We start from the raw sequence: 16,078 nt of genomic DNA, 5'->3' as shown, positions 1-16,078 counted from the left end.
TGGACTAGGAACTTGCTTCTAACAAACAGCATATAGAAAAAGTGGTGGACTTCACTTCCAAGATTAAGTTACAAACACACTGTGGCTTCCATCTTTTTAAAAATATTTTATTTATTTACTTTTGGCTGTGCTGGGTCTTCATTACTGCACATGTGCTTCTCACTGCAGTGGCTCCTCTTGTTGAGGCGTATAGACAGGTTCTAAGGCACGGGCTTCAGTAGTTGTGGTGCACGGGCTTAGATGCTCCGTGGTATGTGCAATCTTCTTGGACCAGGGATCGAACCTTTGTCTCATGCATTGGCAGGCAGATTCTTAACCACTGGACCACTAGGGAAGTCATTAGCTTCCATCCTGAGTACCCTCTCCATCTCACACCAGCTCTGAGTGAAGTCAGCTGCTATGCTGTCAGCTGCCCACATGAGTAAGGACTGATATCTTTAGCCAACAGCCACATGAATGAATTTGGAAGCAGATCCTTGCGCAGTCATACCCTGAGATGACTGCAGTCCTGTTGACACCCTAGTTAAAGCATCATGAGATACTTGAAGCCAAAGGCATCCAGCTAAGCCATGCTTGGATTCTTAATCCACAATTATGAGATGATAAATATTCTTTTAAGCTTCAAAATGTTGGGGTAATTTGTTACACAGAAGTAGATAACACAAAATCACTTTTAAGTATTTTTTTAAAAAATACTTCTCAACGGTTCTTACCATCTCCTTTGCCTATGGACCCATCACCTCCTTTGTTAACCACAGCATCTATAATAAAATTAGAAAATAAAATTTAAAAAATAATGCAAAAGAAGCCACAGCAATTTAGGCTTCCTATCCATTCCCTAAAGAGTTCAGAGACTAATGATTTTATGAAGAAAAATCTAAATGAAGGTAAAGCTAGTACTCCTAAAAATTCTCTTTTCATTCTTTTACCTTCATGCATAGTAGCAAATATGAAAAGATAATTCTATGGTATAGAGTCATTTAATGAGACAGCAAGGCATACTAGAAAAAGCACTGGAGAAGGCTCCAAAGACCTGTAATCCAGGTCTGCCTATACCACTTAACAGCTTTGTGACCTTGGACAAGGCTTTAATACAATTATGCTTCAGTTTCTGCACCTATATAATGGGGACAATGCCCCGGCCACCTCAGAAAATTGTTTTAAGGATCAACTGAAATAATGTAAAAATATTTTGCAAACAATACAATATTAATTAAAAATATAAGGTTTTATTAATATCTTTTCAATAACAGAATATGTTTAAGAATATTTCAATACTATACTATTATTCATTTATCAATTAGAACCAAAAACTGCTTATCTCAGTTTTAATAGATTAACATAAAAATGGGGAAAGGTCATTTAAAAATTCCCCAGAAATTCAAATGGCCAATGAATTATCATACATGATTATCACATGAGTAGGACTTTCATCTCTATCTCCATCCATTCATATCTCTGTCTGCATGTGCGCATTACGTCTAGTAATTATACAACACACATTTTTAGAAGTTACTCATTTTTTCCTAACAAAAGCAAAAGTATTATTTAAAAGATGAAGAAATTGAGGCACAAAAAGATTAAGCCTTTTACCTAAGTAGTATTGACTCTTAGAGATTAAAATTCAAATCTCTTGACAGTGAAAACCAGTACTATATAGAGTATCCACATTTTTTCTTATTAATATCAAACTCTAATAAACGGAAGGGCATATGGCTCAAATTCTAATCATATCTTTTTTAAACAGCAAAAGCAATTAAAAGGGAGTTTATATCCTGTACTTTACCATCAAACACCATTAAAGAATATTTTATTTATAACTCAAACACTTCCAAAAAGCCCCTTCAATTAAAAAATTAAATTCAAATAAAAAACTACTTCAACGATTCTCATAAACAAAGCTCCCCAGTTGGGTACTAAACTCCAAAACCTTTCTGATCCCCAGCCCAAGCCACTTCTACCTGCTTTGCCCATATCTTTCCTCTCCTTACCCCTCAACTATGTAGTATGACCTCTCTTCATTCTGAAAGAAAGGAATCCTTCCTCTTTTATTAGATAGAAGTAGGAATTTGGGCAATTTAAGGAGTCATTTTCAAGCCAGGGTAAGGAAGAAGACACTCAATAATCCTGTACCATTACATATATATTTATCCTTTCCATTTATGAAATTAGTTGAAGAAAATTTTGAAAGACAATTTTAAAGTAAAATATTAAATTTATAAGATCATGAGTGGCTATAATAAATTAAACACCCTGATGCTGCTGACATTTAGATTCACTCCTGTTTTTCATTATTATAAATAAACAGTAAACACAAATCTCTGAGGGTTTCTCTGAACATCTTCTAAGGTAAATTTATAGAAATGGAATTAACAGGACGAAAAGTATAAATATTTACGTCTGCCAAATCATCCTCTAGAAATTTACCCCATACTGTTGATAAAACTGTTAGTAGTGAGACTATCCCATTAAAGAAAACAGTATGAACATCAGCACCGAAAAAAGTACAGCCAAACTATGTGCCTAGTTCATAGAGAGTGAACAACAATGATACATAATGTTTCTGTTTAAAAACTGGCAAAGGTTTTTTTGTTTTATTTTTTAGGCTTATTTCTTTTTAATGGCAATGCCTACTAGTGACGTGGGGAGAGAAGGAGAGAGGAGGTGAGTGCGTGTGTGTGTGTGAACACCTACTAGCTATGGAGAGTGTGCGTGTGTGTGTGTGTGTGTGTGTTGAGGGTACTTTCATACAGTTAGTGTAAAAGATGAGGCAATCTAACCCCCAGCCATATTTCTCCATGAAACACTTAATACCAGTTCCTAATAATCAAAGAAACATTTTTTTTTTTATGTTAGGAAGATATTTTCTGCCTATCAAAATATCCAAGATTTGGGGCAGACTTTCTTAGAAATAGATACAAAGACTGTCTGTGGAGGCAGAATTTCCTGCAAGAAACTTCAGTGCAAATTAAAAATGCTAACTTGAGAGCTATTTGCTTGGTTCCCTTGTGAAAACTATTAGCATATATTTTAGAAAGATAACATCTGAAATCTCAGGGCAAAGGGAAAAATACCACCTCAGGGACTGGGAAAACCAGCAACTGTCATGAATAGCGTGAGACTGAAGCTATTATCCACATCTTTTAGCCAAAATAAAAACGTTATGGCCACCAGAGCAAAAGAACATGATCCTCTGATCTGAACAGACTTACCATCTCTGACAGGTGAGAACATGTCACCTAAACTACTTTTTCCAGAATCATCAAAGCTGGAGAAATCCTGATTTTTCCCACTCTCCGTTTCCTTTGATAAAGTATCGGTGTTTATGCTTCGAGGCAGACCTTATAGAAATTGGATATAAAAATAAGGTATTATATTTAAATAAGTTTATCATGAGAAGCTAGGAACTAAAAACTAATGTCTTACCTATATCATTGGTAATACTACAATTAAACAACAGCTCAGTTAACCATCATTTTCATGGAATGAAGGGCTCCTCAAAGCAACTAACTTATTTATACAATACCACTTTTTAAATCTATTTTGATAGAACTTTTCTAAATACTTTATGTATTTTTCTTACACAAAGTATACTGAGCACAGCTTATTTTTGTTAGTGACTGACTCAGGATCATCTACAATGATTAAAAAATGTCTCTAAGGCATATAGTACAACACCAAACACGCAGCAGTATTCAAATGATGTTAGTTCCCTTTCCCAACTTGCAGTGAATGGATCTCTTCTTTTCCCTTCTTTATCTTTTTCTTCACTAACAGTGGGAAACTAACATTGCTCTTAGCATTACTGACCTTAAAGGCCTTCACTAATCTTAGGACAGCTTCTGGACAGGAAGGAAACCAGAATACCAAACTCATAAGGATCAGTACAGTAGACTAACAATAGAGACACGCAGACATGCAGAAAGTTGGCTTTCTCTCTCAATATGACTTTAGGGGAGGCGTTATAAGAGGAATTCTGCAGGCTCAGTAACCTCTTGCTCATTTCTGGGTCAAGGATTGAGTTCTAGAGAATCAAGAACTTTGATGAAAGCTTGGCACTTGAATTGGTAGCATATTTCTGTCCTTTTGTTTTTAAAGGTGTTTTATTTGCCATCTTGGTCCCAAATGAAACCTGAAAAAGCCTGGGATAAAAACAAAGATTCGCTCTGTTCAAAATATTAAAAAATGTCCAAGCCTGGCTAATGAAATAAACCTAATAGCAAGCTCATAGAAAGTTAAAATATGACCAATCATTTGTTTATCACCATCACTGAAGGGTGTTTATACCACGAGTACAAATGGTCATACAGAGGAAATTTCCTCTCCTTTTCCTAGGTCCTCAACATGTTTTAATGAGTAACTCTAGCCTCTGGAACTTTATGAAATAGAAGCTTGGTATCATTTGAAAGTAGTGTGAAAGTCTAATTTTTCACTTCTTAAATGGCTGTTCCCTACTGAAAAACAGCACTAGCAACAAGCCTGCAGAGGTTGTTTTCAATAACTAAATTAGGACACCTTCAGTAGAAAGCCATATGAACTTTTTTCAAATTTTAAATTTATTTTACATGATGCTTAAAGTAATAGTAACAATAATGATCATAATGACAATATTAACAACATTATAATTTATTGGGTACCTACATCCACCAGGCACTTTTGATACATCTTCTCCAATTTTCACAATAACTCTAAATGCTAAATATTATCTATGGAAGAGAAAAATGAGACTCTAACGAGTGGTTAAGAAAACTGCCTAGCATCATCCAGGTAGGAAGGTGACAGTTCTAAGACCGAAGCCGAATATATTCTCAATGCTTCTGAGGGGGGAAAAACGTATACCTGTGTGTGTGAGCTGAGAGAGGGAAGATAATGAAGCAAATGCGGCAGAGTTTACAAAATGATGAATCTGCTAAAGGACATACCAGAGCCCAAGAGTTCTTTGCAGTGTTATTCACACTTTTCTGTAAGTCTGCGATTATTTTAAAATAAAATTAATAAACACAAACTTCTAACTCTTTGGGAGTACACAGTAAGCATTCATTTTGCCTGAAACTGCTAATCAGTCAAGAATTATCATTAAATAATGGCCCTGCAGACCAAAGTCTTGCATATCTAATTCGTGTTGTCATTGTTACATATAATCTTCCTTATTAAAAATTAAAGACACTGAGACTTCAGCAAGCTTACAATAAATGACAAAATCTTTGTTTAATTTTTGAAAATTATGAATAAAATAATAATTTTGAAAAATGCCAGTTCTCATAATATAGTTAATGCAACATTTCTTCTTTTAAAGAGACAGTAATAGTATTCATTCCTAGAAGTTCTTAAATAAGAAACTTATTATTTGCTATATAATTTATAATGATTTTTATGTAAGGATGATACAGATATTCACAGATAATTTATAGTGAATATACTTACTATTTGTTTAAAGAAACTATTCCACACTATTAAGACTAACAAATTAAAGTTTTGCTTATACTTGGAAATAGTTAGCTCATACTAAACTGAAAAAGCACCAACAAGCATTTGTGTTCAAGTTAAGTACTTATCCTGAAAATTAAAAAAGACATGAGTACGTTCAATTCTGATAAGAGTACTTTGGGGACATACTGGTATATCATGCAGACTTTAAAAAATATGTTGAAAGTTGAGAGTATAGCATAATTTCTTAAAATAAAAACAAAAAGGCTTTCAGGAATTTAGGGAATTATTTATTGTAGGCGAAGAGTATTTTCTACAAGAAGTATGGGGAAGCTTATCACCACATTATACCTTTACAAAGTCTAAATGAACTCTTATTTAAGAACTGATAAGATTATCAGAATAGAAATTATTTAAAAATTGCAACATTTTCATTCACTTTTATTTAACAAATGACAAATGTACTGCTTAATATGTACCAGGCACTATTCAGCACTTAAATATATTCATTTTACCACCTGATTTACTTTCCATTTTGAAATATGAAGTAAAAGAGCCATTAATAGCTTTTTTTTTATAACTAAGAGATCAAATCATAATGAAAGCATCAAAGTTTCATATTCTCTATTGATTCAGCTAAAGATGCAATGAAAAGTCATCTAGTCCATAGCAGTACTTCTGAATGGTCATTATTCTGCTTTTAAGATAATATTTCTTAAAACAGAACTTCAGCTAAACAGAATAAGTGAAGAATCTTTCATTAATTTTTTTAAAAAGTTAGAGCTACAGTGGAACTTATCCCTTTTTCAATTTTCACTATCTACTAATAATTTTACCCAAGTCCTTAAGTGAATTGAAATTCTAGGTTCTTGAGAAAAGTGATAACGACATTCATTTGGTGAAGAGACAGGATTGGAACTCCAAATACTATGTATAAGCAACAGTTACCTGCTTTGTCTTGAGGAGCAACTGTTCCCTTCCCCACAGCAGCTGCCGTGGGCTGGGGCAGAACTGTGGCAATGGATGTGGTGGCTGCTTCTCTGACCACTCCAGGATTCTGGGCTCCTCCCCCACCAGAGCTCACATTAACAGTGCGTTTGTTCACAGCTGTGGGCTTATTTGAACAGCCCTTATTCAAACCTGACTGAAATGTAATGGAATATGTAAAAAGCTCAGGTTTCTAATGCTCCATACTACACATTAATATTTTATAAATTCCCTATTCATTTAAAAAGTATTTTTTTCCCTTAGAAATCTTAAGCTCGCTGATGGATGTGAGAGTGTCCCTCTGAACCATAAAAGCCTTTTATAGTTTTAAAAAGAGAGAATTGTGAAAAGTACAAAAAAATAAATAAATAAAAGTTTTAAAACTAAGTATCAAAAGGATTTATACTAAAATTAAAAATGTTTTGATAATAAATGATTATGAAGCAAAAGTACACTGTGTGTAATTGACAACATATGATTTCTATACTCTGATCTAGATTTATTTAGTACAATCAAAAAATGCTGAAAAGAAAATATCTTACCTTAGAAAGAACAGTGGAGTACTGAAATGCTATACATTGCACAGATGTCTTATGTGCACTGATGGTTTTAATTGGTGATTTCAGCATCCTTAAATCATATTGATATATTTTCCCACGGGAGGATCCAATAGCCAAAGTGGCACCATCAGGCATGAAATCCACCGCAGTCAGAGGAGCATCAGCCACTAAAGTTTTCACGAGCCTTTGGAAAGGACAGCAAAGTATATATAGATATGTAGATGTATGCATATAAGCCTATACAACATATAAATAACTGTAAACAAAAACCAAAGTTACTTGGAATTCAGCAAAGTTATTTACGTAGAATATCCATCTCAAATACCTGCTTAAAGCAGAAGTTTAGAATTAGACCTAAAGACATTTCTAATATAAGGAACTGCTAAGCACTCCATCCTATTTTTCTATTCACTTCTAACAGATACAGTCAATACTTTCTAGAAACAGGACCTATTTCTTGAGTAATTATTATTTTGGCAGTGAATATGGATCCACAAGTAAGGGCTCTATAGCTTCAGGGTTCTGGAGAAGGGAATGGCAACCCACTTCAGTATTCTTGCCTGGAGAATTCCATGAACAGAGGAGGCTGGTGGGCTATAGTTCTTGGGGTCACACAGAGTCAGACATGACTGAGTGAATAACACACACACACACACACACACACACACACACACACACACACACACACACAGACACACACACACACACACACAGACACACACACACACACACACACACAGCCTCTGGGTTAGGGAGGCTCTAAGTATATCCTTTCCATTTAGGGACCTGCTTGGGCCTCAAGAGGCTGTGACCTTTGACAAGGAAGCAGCTGCTACTTTGCTCTTAGTTCTGTATCTCTTAACCCAAAAGCTAGAACTCATGAGGCTTAACTCTGCTGGAAGCTAAGCTGAGCTCCTTGCTGGGGTGTCTGGTATATGAGAGTAATGGCTTACTGTTAGGGCTCTCAGTAAATTAGCTCAAAATAAAAGAATAACAAAGAATAAGGAAAATAAAAATGAAAAGAGTGAAATAAGTTACAGTAAACTTAAAAAAGGGGCTTACAGTAGGTCCTTCCTTAGTAGTATTATTACATTATTTCTACTTCTCTTCACATGATCTTCAGATACTGGTAGGTGTCTTGAATATACCTCCAGCACTCCTGAAGCTTTTGTTTGTTTGTTTTTTTTAAGCTAACCAAGCACACTTATAACTGCAAGAAAGACAAAAAGGCATAACAGCCCTAGCTACTCAGAGAATTACATACCCTTTAGCACTATATTAGGGGTTCTCAACTGGAGGTAATTTTGCTACCTTTGCTAATTTAAGGAGTACTATTAACATCTATTAGGTGGGTGCCAATGTAACTGTGGTTTCAGACAGTGATTTTTAAATCATTGTAACTAGGCTCAAACACACCTTTTTTTAAATCAAAATAGAAACCATTACAATCAACCCATTTTTGCCAACAACAAATAACTTTATCCCTGGGGCATAAAAATCTATGCTTCAGGATTCAACGAACTCTTGGAAAGCAATTTCTGCATTCTGCTGGTTGTGGAAGCGTTTTCCCTGCAAAAAGTTATCAAGATGATTGAAGAAGTGGTATTCAGTAGGCGAGAGGTCAGGCAAATATGGCAGATGAGGCAAAACTTTGTAACCCGATTCGTTCAACTTATGAACCGTTGGTTGTGTGACGTGTGGTGGGGTGTTGCCATGGAGAATTGGGCCCATTCTGTTGACCAATGTGGGCTGCAGGCATTGCAGTTTTTGGTGCATCTCATTGATTTGCTGAGCATACTTCTCAGATGTAATGGTTTCACTAGGATTCAGAAAGCTGTAGTGGATTTGGACCACCAAATAGTGACCATGACCTTTTTTGGTGCAAGTTTGGCTTTGAGAAATGCTTTCGAGCTTCCTCTTGGTCCAACCACTGAGCTGGTCATCACTGGTTGTTGTATAAAATCCACTTTTCATTGCACATCACTATCCAAACAAGAAATGGTTTGTTGCTGTTGCATAGAGAAAGAGAAGATGACACTTCAAAATGATTTTTTAAATTTTCGGTCAGCTCATGAGGCACCCACTTACCAAGCTTTTTCACCTTTCCAATTTGCTTTAAATGTCGAACAATCATAGAATAGTCAACACTGAATTCTTTGGCAACTTCTCAGGTAGTTGTAAGAGGATTAGCTTCAGTGATGCTCTCAGTTGATCGTTGTCAACTTCTGATGGCTGGCCACTACGCTCCTCAGTCTTCAAGGCTCTCGTCTCCTTTGCAAAACTTCTTGAACCACCACTGCACTGTATATTTGTTAGCAGTTCCTGAGCCAAATGCATTGCTGATGTTGTGAGTCGTCTCTGATGCTTTATGACCCATTTTAAACTCAAATAAGAAAATCACTCAAATTTGCTTTTTGTCTAACATCATTTCCATGTAAAGTGTAAAAGTGTTAGTCACTCAGTCAAGTCCAACTCTTTGCAACCCCATGGACTGTAGCCCACCAGGCTCCTCTGTCCATGCAATTCTCCAGGCAAGAATACTAAAGTGAGTAGCCATTCCCTTCTCCAGGAGACCTTCTCAATCCAGGGATCGAACCCAGGTCTCCTGCATTGCAGGCAGATTCTTTACCACCTGAGCCACCAAGGAAGCCCAACATTATTTCCATAGTCTAAAATAAATATAAAATAAACAGCAGGGACTTCCCTGGTGGTCTAGTGGCTAAGACATCATGCTCCTAATGCAGGGGGCAGGGTTTTGATCCCTGGTCAGGGAACTAGATCTCACATGCTGCAACTAAGACCTGGCAAAGTCAAATAAATAAATAAAAATAAATAACATTAAAAAAAAAAAACAGCAAGTAATAAGTATTAGCAAAAAAACAAAGTGGTAAATGTACATTAAAATGATCTATAACATAAGCTCCAAAACTCTGGCCACCTGATGCAAAGAGCTGACTTATTAGAAAAGACCCTGATGCTGGGAAAGATTGAAGGCAGTAGGAGAAGAGGACAACAGAGGAGGAGATGTTGGATGGCATCATAGACTCAACGGACATGAGTTTGAGCAAACTCCAGGAGATTGTGAAGGAGGGTGAAGACTGGCATGCCGCAGTCCATGGGGTTGCAGAGTTGGACACAATTGAACGCCTGAACAACAACAACATAACCACATTTATTTGAGAATATATTTCAATATCAAATGGAAAATTTCAAGTGTAAAACCACAATTACTTTTTCACCAACCTAATAGTAAGTAGGGGCCAAGGAAGGTACTGAATAACCCACAAAGCTCAAGACAGCTCCCCACAACCAAGACTCATCCAGCCCAAAATGCCAAGGCTTAGAAACCCTACTCTAGACACTGAAGTAATTTTAAAGCAAATTAATCATGTTGCTTTAAAAATACACCAATTTAGTTGTATTCTGAAGAGAATAACATGGCGTGCATGCTAAAATAAAGATATGAAATCATCAACATGCCACCCCTCAACATTCATCACCCAGAAGTACTCTAAAGAACACCCACATCTCATCAAGTTCTTTCTGCACATGGGAAGAAAAAGAGAAGATTTTACCTTGTTAGACAACAAATATATAATCTCTAGGTCTTTTAACATTCATCAGAGGTCTATGCAAATCACAAATATGGCTATTAGTGAAATAATTATTTGTTACTAAATTAAGAAATGAGCATGTTATACTTACTTCTTACTTGAAGTGTCATAGAGAATGATTCGTTTATCTAAGCCCACAGTTACAAATAGCAGTTCATTGACAGGAGAAAAACAGATGCCTGAAGCTGGAGCTTTATGTGTACTGTCAAAGTTGTGGTATGGACTCTGACTATTCACATCCCAGAGAGTTACTATTCCATTATCTGAAACACTGCCCAGGAGTGATTTCTTAAATGAGGAGTACTTCAAGTGCCGAACAGACTAGGAAAATAAAAATAAATTTTATGTAATAGCAAGCATACATAAGAACATTTTATATAAGGTATAAATAATGGCCAAATATCAACCATATTATTCACAAGGGATTCAGAACTTCTCTGGTTTATGGCATGACAGGTTTCATAATCAGGACAACCATAAAATCATTTAGCGGGCTATAAGATCCTAATTCTAGTAACTGAACAGTACTCATGATTTTATTATATCAGAGTAGAGTTACCTCTTTTACAGAAGAAAAATACAATATATTGAGATAAACTATATTAATTCATCAGGATTAGAACATTCCACCTAAATAAAAGACCCAGTCACAGTCAGATCATGAATAAGCATAAGGGAACACCGGTAGAGAATAAGTAATAACAGTCTGTATTTGTTTTCAATATATATTTTTGATATTTGAATATATTTCTTTGAATCTGATGTGCTGGCAGCGCAACAGTGGAAGCACAATAAAAAATTAACTAAATATAAAGGGGGAATTGGCAACACTCTAGACTCTACCATTCTTTCAAAAGCATTGGCCTGAGGGCAACGCTAGCCTTTCTCTAAAACACTCATCTCTGGAGGCAGTGGAGGCATTTTTTCCAGTTTCTGCTGGACAAGAATAAATAAAGATCCAGTTTGAGTAAGCAGGTCTTCTGAGACTGAAAGTGGATGAATTTTATCCACTTTTACTGAAATGTTACTTTCTAACTTGGCTGATACTATCATTTATTGTGCTGAGAATTAAATATTTCACAATCACCTGATTTTTTACATTTAAGCAAAATAAAAGTACAGAAATCAATATTAAGCAGAATCCACAAGATTGGGAAACTAGCTACAAGACACTTTTATTTATAGTCTCAAGGGAAGCAATGAATGATTGAATGAATCATAGTTGGCAGTTATCACCTACACACACAGGTCCCAGATAAAACTGCAACAGAACAAAAGTCAAACCTGAAGGCTTTTTGTTTGTTCTATCTAATCTAACACACTTCAAAAAGACATAAAATTTGAAATTTAGATTCCACTAGCTTTTACATATTAAAAACTCATATTCTATTTCTAAGATGATTCAAAACAATAAGTATTAGCCATCAACAACAACAAAAAATATGTAAGAATAACATAACACAAATTCTGTTTAAGGAAACTGAGTATTTGCAACCTGACACCTAAGGTAAGATAATTACTATGTTGTTGTTGTTTAATCGCTAAGTTGTATCTGACTCTTTGCAACCACATGGACTATAGCCCACCAAGCTCCTCTGTCCATGGAATTTCCCTGGCAAGAATACTGGAGTGGGTTGCCATTTCCTTCTCCAGGGGATCTTCCTGGATCAGGGATTGAACCCATGTCTCCTGCATTAGCAGAAGGATTCTTTTCCGCTGAGCCACCGGGAAAGCCTTTTATACACATACAAATACTCATAAATATTAATATATATACAGTATATATTAATATATTTATACATATATTAATATATACAGTATCCCTTCAACTCCATTCCTCCCTCTTCTTCACTCGCTTGTCTTCTTTCAAGTACCAATCATCTGTCACCTGAGCTACTGCCTATTTCCATTCTCAGTGGCTTGCTGTCTACCCTTCATACCACTGCAGCAATAACTTCTTCAAAGCCGGAAATTTGAACATAATTCTGTCTTGCCTAAAGTCCTTGTAACTGGAGGACTCTGAGAAGATAGAGGTTACGACCGTGGCAGAGTTTTTCAATCTCCCTAAATCCCTCCATTTGTGTGTGTGTGTGTGTGTGTGTGTGTGCACAAGCAGGCCTAAGACTGCTTATCCTTATTAAGTCCTGCTTTCAAGATTGGCCCTTGGCTGGAGTCTTCAAACTTGGATTTTTGGGGGGTTCCCACCACCCTAACTGAAGACAGTGGCTCACTGTGCCTAAACTGTTTGTGCAAAAGATATGGTTTATGACTGAACCATGGGTGAACACCTGCTTTCCTCATTAGAATTTGGAATTTCAGTACATGCTAGGCAGAGGATGTCAAGATAACCAGCCTCTAACAAAGTCCCTGGCCAATCAGTCTCTTAAAAGCTTCCCTGGTAAACCATGTTCCATACATGCTGTCACAATTTGATGCTGGAAAAATTAAATACATCTACTCCACTGAGAGAAGACTCTTGTAAGCTCATGCCTGGTTTCCTTGGGACTTCACCCTATGCACCTTTTTCCCTTTGCTGATGTGCTTTGTATCCTTCCATTATAATAGATCATAGCCATGAACACCATCTTTCTACACTGAGTCCTGTGAGTCCTCTCAGTGAATCATCAAACCTGGTCTTGGGAATCCCAGCACAGATTGTGAGTATAACGTGTGAGTGTGTATATGTTACAGATAGCAAACCAGATAGCAAAACTAAAACCCCATGAACAATACTTGCAATAAAACTAGACCATTTCAGGTATCCCCATGAGCCCCAAAATACACTAGTAGATCAAACTTTTAACAGCCATAGTCCTTCATATTGTTAGTATCTGTGAAGGAGGAAGCAGAGGGAAATTATAGGGGCTGAGAAAGATTTGAGAACAGGAAAAGCCCCACGTAGCCAAAAATATCCACAGGAAAGTATGGTGGCCAATCTGACAATATCAGCTAAACCAGGAATATCCACAGAATCAGCATTAGTAGTTCTGTCCAAGAAGTTTGCAGAAAGGTCTGAAGGGCTAGAACACCCCCAAAACTGTCCAGCCAAGGCATCTCCTTCCCAGGTCAGGGCTCCATACTGAGGAGACACTGTTAGCAGTGAAAACAAACCTGAACAGGTTGGAGCCAAGAGAGTTGAAGGAAAGTGAAAATCCACATACAAGTCCAGGAGCAGAACAAAACCAAGCAATCTCAGAAGAGTTACCCTCCAAACTCCATCTCTGTTGTGGGGTTAAGGGAAACTGACTTCACAGATGAACCCCAGACAAAGTTATTATGAGAACAAAGAGAACAAGAAAGAAGACATTCTCAACAGATGCCCAAAAAGACAGTAAAATGATACAAGACATTAAAAAAAAATGTAAATCAGAATTAGAAAACTCAAAAATGAGATGTCAGAACTTGGAAAAGAATTAGAAATTTTAATCCTTTTAAAAATGAAGGCTAAAAAAAAAAAGAAATGTAAATGTGTAACGAATACAAAAAGAATAAATATAACAAATAATACCTTAAAGATAGGTCAAAAGGAAAGAATTTTTAAAAATCAAAAATAAAGAAAAAAGTTAAAAATGATATGAAAGTAGTAAATCACTGAAGCAGATTCAACAAAGAAAAAACAAAGATAAAGAAAATATCAAATACTAAAAACTGTAATTCAAGAAAACTCCCTGAAAGAAAAAGAGATTTGAAATTACATATTAACTGATCATACAATGTACCTAAGAATAGCAATACAGAATAACCAACACCAGGACACAATCTAGTAGAATTACTGGATTTTAAAGGAAAAATAATCCTCTGCACATACAGGAAAAGGAACAAGTAACTTATAAGGAAAAAAATACTTAAATTACGATCAAACATTTGAGACCAAAAATGATAATAACACATTTTAACTCTTCAAGGAAAGAAAATGTGAGCCTGCAACAGAGTTACACTGAAAGAGAATTTTTAATCTCAAAGAAAAAGTTAAAATCAGAAAACATATACTATGGAAATAGTATTAACATCTGTTATTCACTGTGATTATAAAAATTCAAAAAATACCTAAAGTATAGGATTATCTAAATAAACCGTGGCATTTGAACAATGGAATATTATATAGCCACTAAAAATTGTAATTGTGAAGACTAGAAATATGAGAATACCTAGGATAGAACACTAATAAGAAAAAGCAGAAGACTGGACCAATGGAACAATTATAAATTTATGGAAGGAAGACAGAGCTATACAGATAAACTGCAAGAAAACATTCTTCAAATCACTTCCTATTAAAGAATATTTAGAAGAGAAAAACCAAAGGACAAAATAATACTTTAAGAAGCAATATATAAAGATAAGGAAGTTTATTTTACACCAACATGTCAATCACAAAACTGCTCAAAAACATTATATAAAGGCTAGAAAAGTGTACGAATGCTAAGGAAATATATTGAGATAATCAAGGACGTTTTATATAATACACAACTGTATACCAATGTCCCCATATAACATAAAGGAAACCACTACTCTAGATACAAAGCTTTGTGGTAAGTCAAACTTCTTGAGTGTCACAGTTCAGGTATAAACAAAACCAGTCAACCAAGTCAACCAAACTGGAATTAAACTCATTCTTGATAAAATAATTATTTTTAAAATGTAACTAAAAATTATTTACCAGATCTCTATACTCAAAATGGAGAAGGAAATGGCAACCCACTCCAGTATTCTTGCCTGGAGAATCCCATGGACAAAGGAGCCTGGTGGGCTACAGTCCATGGGGTCGCAAAGAGTCGGACACGACTGAGTGACTAACACACATACTCAAAATGCTTATTAATATTTATAGAATCTATACTTAAAATGTCAAAAATTTCACTGAAGAAAATGGACTTATTTAACATATACTGAAAATGTTATATTTAAAATCTCACAGACATTACATTTAAAGATCACTTTTAAATCTAAGGAATCAATACTGCTTTCAAAAAGGCTGCAGTCTGAGAAAGGCAACACAGGTTAACCTATTGGTGAGCCTAAGCTGCTGAACTTGCCAAATAGTGACTTGCAATTACAATCTAAGGAGTGTGTCAGCCCTGGCAGCTCTGCAGAAGCAGTAAGGCTTTTTGCCCCTGCAGATAGATACTGCAATCCACAGAAAACTAATAGCTTCAATTCAGCTCAGACAATTCAAAGTAAGATTCTAAATATATTCAGGCAATCTCATTTCTAATATGAAATTCAGTATAAAGACTCAGTGAGACTCCGTGGTTTTGTCACTTTTGCTAAGAAATCAATTTGATGATTTTTAAAGTTTTCAAATTCTTGATGGCTCATAGAAACAAAATTAGAAATTTTTAATTTAATCATTAGATGTGCCCTACCTACTATTTTTCTCAATAACCCAAACCCTATAGTAAAACTGATCAGCATAGGAACTTGCCTGGATGACAGTATACTGGAACTGGATTATGTCAATTTTTAGAGTTGAAATTTTTATGAACATTGTTT

The 16,078-nt window shown here is 35.6% G+C and overlaps 1 protein-coding gene across 6 annotated transcripts in view; it reads right to left on the bottom strand.

Moving 5' to 3' along the window:
• NEDD1 (NEDD1 gamma-tubulin ring complex targeting factor) overlaps positions 1-16,078 on the bottom strand; it is a 45,811-nt gene that overhangs the window by 12,263 nt on the left and 17,470 nt on the right. For all 6 annotated transcript variants that reach the window (XM_081595354.1, XM_081595352.1, XM_081595356.1 and 3 more), the window contains 5 exons: positions 10,680-10,909; positions 6,957-7,158; positions 6,376-6,571; positions 3,213-3,341; positions 714-761 (listed from right to left, as the gene is read on the bottom strand). In XM_081595354.1, coding sequence (XP_081451480.1) covers positions 714-761; positions 3,213-3,341; positions 6,376-6,571; positions 6,957-7,158; positions 10,680-10,909 — 805 coding nt within the window. The remainder of the gene's footprint in view (positions 1-713; positions 762-3,212; positions 3,342-6,375; positions 6,572-6,956; positions 7,159-10,679; positions 10,910-16,078) is intronic.

The sequence above is a fragment of the Giraffa tippelskirchi genome, chromosome 4 (assembly GCF_054371585.1).
Source record: "Giraffa tippelskirchi isolate mGirTip1 chromosome 4, T2T-mGirTip1v1.2.pri, whole genome shotgun sequence".
NCBI classification, from domain to species: Eukaryota; Metazoa; Chordata; class Mammalia; order Artiodactyla; family Giraffidae; genus Giraffa; species Giraffa tippelskirchi.
Note: the sequence above shows the minus strand (reverse complement) of the source record. Positions and strands in the feature narration are given on the sequence as shown.